Genomic DNA, 6,139 nt, shown 5'->3' with positions numbered 1-6,139 from the left:
AAACGGAGCGACGAACTAGATGTGAATTATGGCATAAAAACAGAGAATCTGACGCTGAACAGTGAAAAATCAACAACCCTAACCCGGATCTGCTGCTCTGGGAAACTTTTCCTCTGGTTTCCTGATGAGGGTCGGCTCAGCCGTTACACCAGAACCCGCCCTCTGACCCCCGGCCCACACCGGGAACACGAACGCATCACGACCTCAGCGGGCCGACGGGGTCAGCCGGCAGAGCTCTGACCCGCAGACTCAGCATCAGGCAGAGTCTGCTGGATTCCCCCGTTGATCACATCAGTCCCAGCAAAATGGAGGCTGAATGGAGGCTGAGCTGCGATCTGTGTGGTTTGTGTAGTTTGTGTAGTTTGTGTAGTTTGTGTGTTTTGTGTAGTTTGTGTGTTTTGTGTGTTTTGTGTGTTTTGTGAGGTGGAGGGTGACTCAGTCTTCGTTTGTACCAAACACACACAGAGTGTCGGACAAATGAACGCATGAAACTGAAATGATCTGACGAGTTTCATCCTTCAGTTTGGAGACCAGCCCTTCTCAGGACTCAGGGAGAATCTGATTGGTGCGGCAGGACAGTGGAAGCAGCCGGTCGTCCTTCTCATGCGTTCAGTCGCAGCACAGAGAGAAGCTTCAGGTTCGATGAGTCAGCATTAAAAACCTCCAGAGGGTCAGCGAACGCATCATGACTAAACACTGGAAAACCCAACATCCTGGTTTCGGAAACATTTCACTAGGAAACATCTGAAAAGTGCGGCATGCATCTGCATTCGTAGAGCCAGTCTGGTTGTAATTGTTTCAGTTACCAGGCAACCAGTTTGCTGACTAATCATCTCCGGCTCCGTCAGGCTGGATGGAGAACGACTGAACCTTCCCAGGGACTCTCAGTTAGAGTCAGATCTGGACTTTGACTAGACCTGCATCATGATGCTGCCACCACCGTGTTTTAGATGGTCCAGTCGACCCGGTTCTACTGGAACCAGAACATCTGCTCCACCTCCAGCTGCTCTGAGTCAAACCAACCTGTTCCCCTCCTGGCCTGTGGGGGCGCTGCACCAASAACCACTGAAGGAAACGACACARAAACCTCTGAAGACRCTGAGAGCAACTTCCTKYTTCACCAGATGGAAACAAGATGGAGGATTTTAGCGGCTGGAGGATTTCTCTTTAGGCTAAAGACCAGGAGACTTTTCTGCTGCTAGCGCTAGGCTAGCATGTTAGCTTTGGTTGTATTTTCCCAGAATCCCCTGCGCAGTAGTTCACTTCCGGCTTTTGGAGCGGTCTCTGGTCCGCTTGGCGTTCACATTTGAAACTGAACCAGAGTTCACTTTGGAGGACCAGAGGTCAGAGGTCAATTAGCGTTCACGCCTCACCAACTGGACCGGACTTTCTAAACAAACGGACTGGAGTCAGGTTGGAACGGATCGGACTGAGCTGGTGAGAATGCTGGGTCTGATCAGGATGAAAGATTTTATTTCATAGAATAAATAAAACTGAATATAAAAACACACCACACCTTTCAGATTGTTTCTTTGCTCAACAGTTTGAAAGTCGCGTTTCACTTTCCTCTTTTCTAAATAATAACCACAATACAATCTGCTTGGTTCTGAGGTCCAGCAGAACCTGCAGAGATGCAACAGAACCGCTTCAGAAATAAATAAAAATAAATACAAAATTCTGGTCAGGATGTTCAGAATCTGAAATTTTAGTTTCTGATTTTTTTTTTCAGCTTTTATGAGGAAAACAGAATTAAAAAATGGAAACTGATGAGAAAATAAATGAACGGCTCGACGTGAAGGAATGTTTCTGCTGCCTCATCCATCCATCCATCCATCCATCCATCCATCCATCCATCCATCCATCCATCCATCCATCATCCATCCATCCATCCATCCATCCATCCATCCATCCATCCATCCATCCATCCATCCATCCATCCATCCATCCATCCATCCATCCATCCATCCATCCATCCTCTCACCTTGCGGCTCAGCCTGCAGCCCATCGTTGCTCCGCGGCGGACAGGAAGCTGCAGACGGAAAAGGACGGATGAGTTTGCAGCGCCGTTCGCCCACCGCCTCACATCTCCAACTCTGCTGACCCACAATCCTCAGCTGATCAGCTGTGGCCCCGCGGGACTCCAGCTCCCATGATGCCGCGGGGCGAGCAGCGGCGGCGGCGGGTGGGCTGCAGGTCCATGGCGTTAAATAAACCCAGAGAGAGGGATGAAGAACATCTGTCCTCCTCTTCTTCAGCCTGCTGTGTCTGCAGCGCCGCTTCCAGCAGCCAATCACTGAGCCAGGATACTGAAGGAGCAGAGGCTGGCGCTCTGATTGGCTGAGAGCTCAGCTGAATCCATTCAGCCTTTTCCTCTCCTTTCTTCCTCTGTCATCACTTTGTTTGTGCTGTGCAGGCAACCTCCCCCCGTTCACCCTTTAACCTCCACCCAGCAGGCATCCAACCATCCAACATCCAACCAACCATCCATCCATCCATCCATCCATCCATCCATCCATCCATCCAACATCCAACCATCCAACATCCAACCACGCAGATCTTATGCATTTCTTCTGTAATCTCCTGTTTTCATTCCTCCATTAAAACAAGTCAGTATTTTGTGCAGTGACTCATCACGCCTCCTGGTTTGGTGTTAGAGCGCCATCTACTGATCATGTGACTAAATGATGCTGAATCCCACCAGGATTAAAACCTTAAAGGGCCAGTATTCTGTTTTCCATTTATAGCAAAATATAGTGAATATGTTAAATTCTGTTGTTATAAAAATGCTACATATATTAAATATGACTAAAGAAAATGGACTTTCTGATTTAACTCCTTTAAATTGGGTCTCTGTCTCTTTAAGAACTCCTGCTCTTTCTGAAGCTCCGCCTCCAGGAAGTCATCCCAACATGACTCCTCTATTAACCCTTTAACATTTTTACCAGCGTCGCTCTGAGCAGCAGCTCCGATGATAATGTTTGCTAATTGCTGCTGGCTAGTCTGGAGGAGCTGAGAGGGGGCAGAGCGGCGCCTGGAAGGCGGGGCTAGGTCCACCCAGGTGTTTAGCAGCTGAATGGTTGCCATAAAGAACCTGACCTGCAGTATTGGGAGCCACACAGATATGGTTCTGGTTCTGGAACGGAGTCAGGCGGCTTGCTATGTTTCTGGTTCTGGTTCTGGTCCGGTCTCATTCACGCTGAGGGTTGAGCGTTTGAGTTTTCTGTTCAACAAAAACACTTTGTGATCCTGCGTTGTGGTGAGGATGTTGGGATTTAATTCTTTTTTTTTTTTACACACATTTACATCATGTTGCTGGTTAGCCGACGGTTAGCCAACAGTTAGCCGACAGTTAGCCAACGGCTAGCAGACAGTTAGCCAACAGTTAGCCGACAGTTAGCCAACGGTTAGCAGACAGTTAGCCGATGGTTAGCCGACAGTTAGCCAACGGTTAGCCGACAGTTAGCCAACGGTTAGCAGACAGTTAGCCGATGGTTAGCCGCTGCGGCTGCTCCGGTCAATAAATGATCCAGTGTCAGTCAGAGAGGAGAAGCAGAAGCAGAGTCGTCACTTCAAACATTTTCCATCAACTCCCAGTGAAAACGTCTCCAACTTGAAGCGTTCTGACACATAATGGTTCTGTAGCGAACATTAAAACCCTCGTTACCATGGAGACAGGGACATCTGCTCCGACAGTTCATGGAGAAACGTCACAAATCAACAAAAATATTAAAAACTTTATTCCCACAGTCGCCACAGAAACAGAAAACGATGCAACAAAACAGAAAATCTGACAAACTTGGACTTTATGTGAAGATGCTGATTTAGTTTTCCGGTGATTATTCTGGGATCATTTAATGATTAAAAATGGGGATTAGATGGGAGGACTTGTTAGCTTAGCGCAGGACCTGGACTGTCAGGACGGGACACCTGATCTTAGACACCACATCCTGAGGTAAGATACTGACTACGCCTCAGCAATCCGATGAACCGTCACTTTAATGTCACAATGTAAACTCTGGGAGTTTAACTGGATTCATATGGGACGCCTTTAACAGAGTTACTAAATGAACAGGAATAATTTGGGTTATTTAGCTTAAAAGAAGAAAACGGGGCTTTATTTTCCAAAGTCATATTTTTACTCATTCATTTATTTATACAAGTCACAGTTTTAGATAAATATTTAGAAATTAAATCTCCATATCTACTAAATTTAGCTCTGAGGTAAACATTTAGTTGAACGTAAAGAATTAGTTTGTAAAACAAATATTTAGCTCCAAACTAAATATGTATTTTGAAGCTAAATATTCATTTTAAGGCTAACTATTCAGCTTGCAAATAAAATATTTAGTTGGAAGCTAAATAATTAGCTTGCTAACTGTAGCAAATGCTAATGAAATAAAGACATGGTTAAATATGAACCCCATTTCATCCCGTTAGGCTGAGTAACCCAAATTATTGCTGTTAATTTCTGACAGTGTAACTTTAAAGGAAGCCCGTAGGTTCGTTTCTTAAGTGTGAGATTTTGAAAAGAGTGAGACATCTTTCTAATTTACCAGCTTCGGCAGGTAAACCTGCTTCCAGTTTAAAACTCTTATTTTCCAGTTTCCGGTCTCCGGTTTGGGTTTGTTCCCGTCAGATCGGCACGTTTTCCTCCAGGTCAGGGTCTGGATCTGGTTCTGGTTCCGTTCAGGCTGAATCAGGTTCTCGGACCCAGTTTCCGGTCCAGACGCAGTTAAAACAGCAGCTTGTGAATTATTACGGGTCAGAGCGGGAGGCGGTTCTCCTGGTTCTGCTCACAGCCACAGAGTCAGGAGTCCGGCCAGGCCGGCCAGCAGGACCGGCGCCGCGCACACAGAACCGGAACCGGCCGAGATGTTGGACTGAGGAAACGTTTTCTGCCAGATCTCCTGCTTCCTGATGACCCTCTCCTCCCTCTCCTCCTCTTCCTCATCGCTCTTCCCAGCCTCCTCTTCCTCCCGCGGCGCTCTGGATGTGGGAGACAAGAGGAATTCCTGCTGCGCAGTTCCTGGAGGAGGCGAGTCCGCAGCGCTGCCTGCCGCGGGGGTCATACTGGGAGCTCTGGGAGTCGGAACAGCAGTGATGGTTTCACTGGTTGATGAAGGACTCGCAGCAGGAGGCGGATCAGATGACCCGAAGCTGACCTCCTCTTCCTCCACGTCAGGAACTACAACACAAAATATTCCGCCGTGACGTCACTGAGAGGGTTTATGACAATGAAACAATAAATTCAACTTCGATTTACAAAGATCGTCAAATGAGGAGGAGGAGGAAGTGGATTTGATGCTAAAGGAGAAAGTCAGAAAAGGCAAATATTTTCTAAATGTGAGGTGAATCAGAGCCAAACGGACCAATCAGGAGCCATGGGTCTGCCACACCAATCAGAAGTTTAAAAACAAGAAAACATTCAGTTTTTCAATGTGCTTGAAAAAAATCTGACAGTTTGAGAGAACTCAGAAATGATGCAAGAAAAAACAAGGAAATTTATGAAGAGAAGAGAGGAAGRRACGAGATCTGGGTCGAGACGGAACCGGAACCAGAACATTTCCTACCGCACAGATTGTTCTCACACTTCTGCAGGTTTTCTGGGCAGCTGGAGCACCAGTCGCCCTCAACGTACGGCCGCTGGTCCTCATAGTTCCCCCTGAACACACACACACACACACACACACACACACGCACACACGCACGCACGCACACACACACACACACACACACACACACACGAAAGGTTCTGATCAGTCAGCGGCTCTCTGGGTTCTGTCCACCAGGGGGAGCTCTCGCACAGCATCACGCAGATTTACGCTCGGGATGATGAGGGTTGCTATGACGACCTGTGGTCACGTGACTCCTGGACGGTTCTACACCTTGTTGGACTAAATAAAAAATATAAAAAGTTACATGATAAACACAAACTGAGAAACACGGAAAGGCCTGGAGTTCAAAGGGAGCCGTTGCTAAGCAACCTGGAAATAAAAGTATTGGAACAAAACCGAATAAATAAACTTTGAAGACGTCAAATGTTCATTCAGTCGAGCAGCGGCCAGATTTAGGACTAGAGTGTGTGAGTGTGTGTGTGTGTGTGTGTGTGAGTGAGTGTGTGTGTGTGAGTGTGTGTGTG

The 6,139-nt window shown here is 47.1% G+C and overlaps 2 protein-coding genes across 3 annotated transcripts in view; both read right to left on the bottom strand.

Annotated features, from left to right (window-relative positions):
- The window catches only part of LOC103460636 (uncharacterized), a 19,422-nt gene extending 16,978 nt beyond the window's left edge, over nucleotides 1–2,444 (bottom strand). For both annotated transcript variants that reach the window (XM_008402900.2, XM_008402901.2), the window contains exon 1: nucleotides 1,982–2,444. In XM_008402900.2, the coding sequence (XP_008401122.1) occupies nucleotides 1,982–2,005 (24 nt within the window). In that variant the 5' untranslated portion in view covers nucleotides 2,006–2,444. The remainder of the gene's footprint in view (nucleotides 1–1,981) is intronic.
- Nucleotides 2,445–3,718: 1,274 nt separating this feature from the next.
- LOC103460644 (peptidase inhibitor 16) overlaps nucleotides 3,719–6,139 on the bottom strand; it is an 8,025-nt gene continuing 5,604 nt past the window's right edge. Inside the window, exons 6-7 of the mRNA XM_008402909.2 lie at nucleotides 5,571–5,662; nucleotides 3,719–5,185 (exon numbers count right to left, since the gene is read on the bottom strand). Coding sequence (XP_008401131.1) covers nucleotides 4,794–5,185; nucleotides 5,571–5,662 — 484 coding nt within the window. The 3' untranslated portion in view covers nucleotides 3,719–4,793. The remainder of the gene's footprint in view (nucleotides 5,186–5,570; nucleotides 5,663–6,139) is intronic.

This window comes from Poecilia reticulata, unplaced genomic scaffold (genome assembly GCF_000633615.1).
Source record: "Poecilia reticulata strain Guanapo unplaced genomic scaffold, Guppy_female_1.0+MT scaffold_268, whole genome shotgun sequence".
NCBI lineage: Eukaryota > Metazoa > Chordata > Actinopteri > Cyprinodontiformes > Poeciliidae > Poecilia > Poecilia reticulata.
This window is presented reverse-complemented; position numbering and strand designations above follow the sequence as displayed.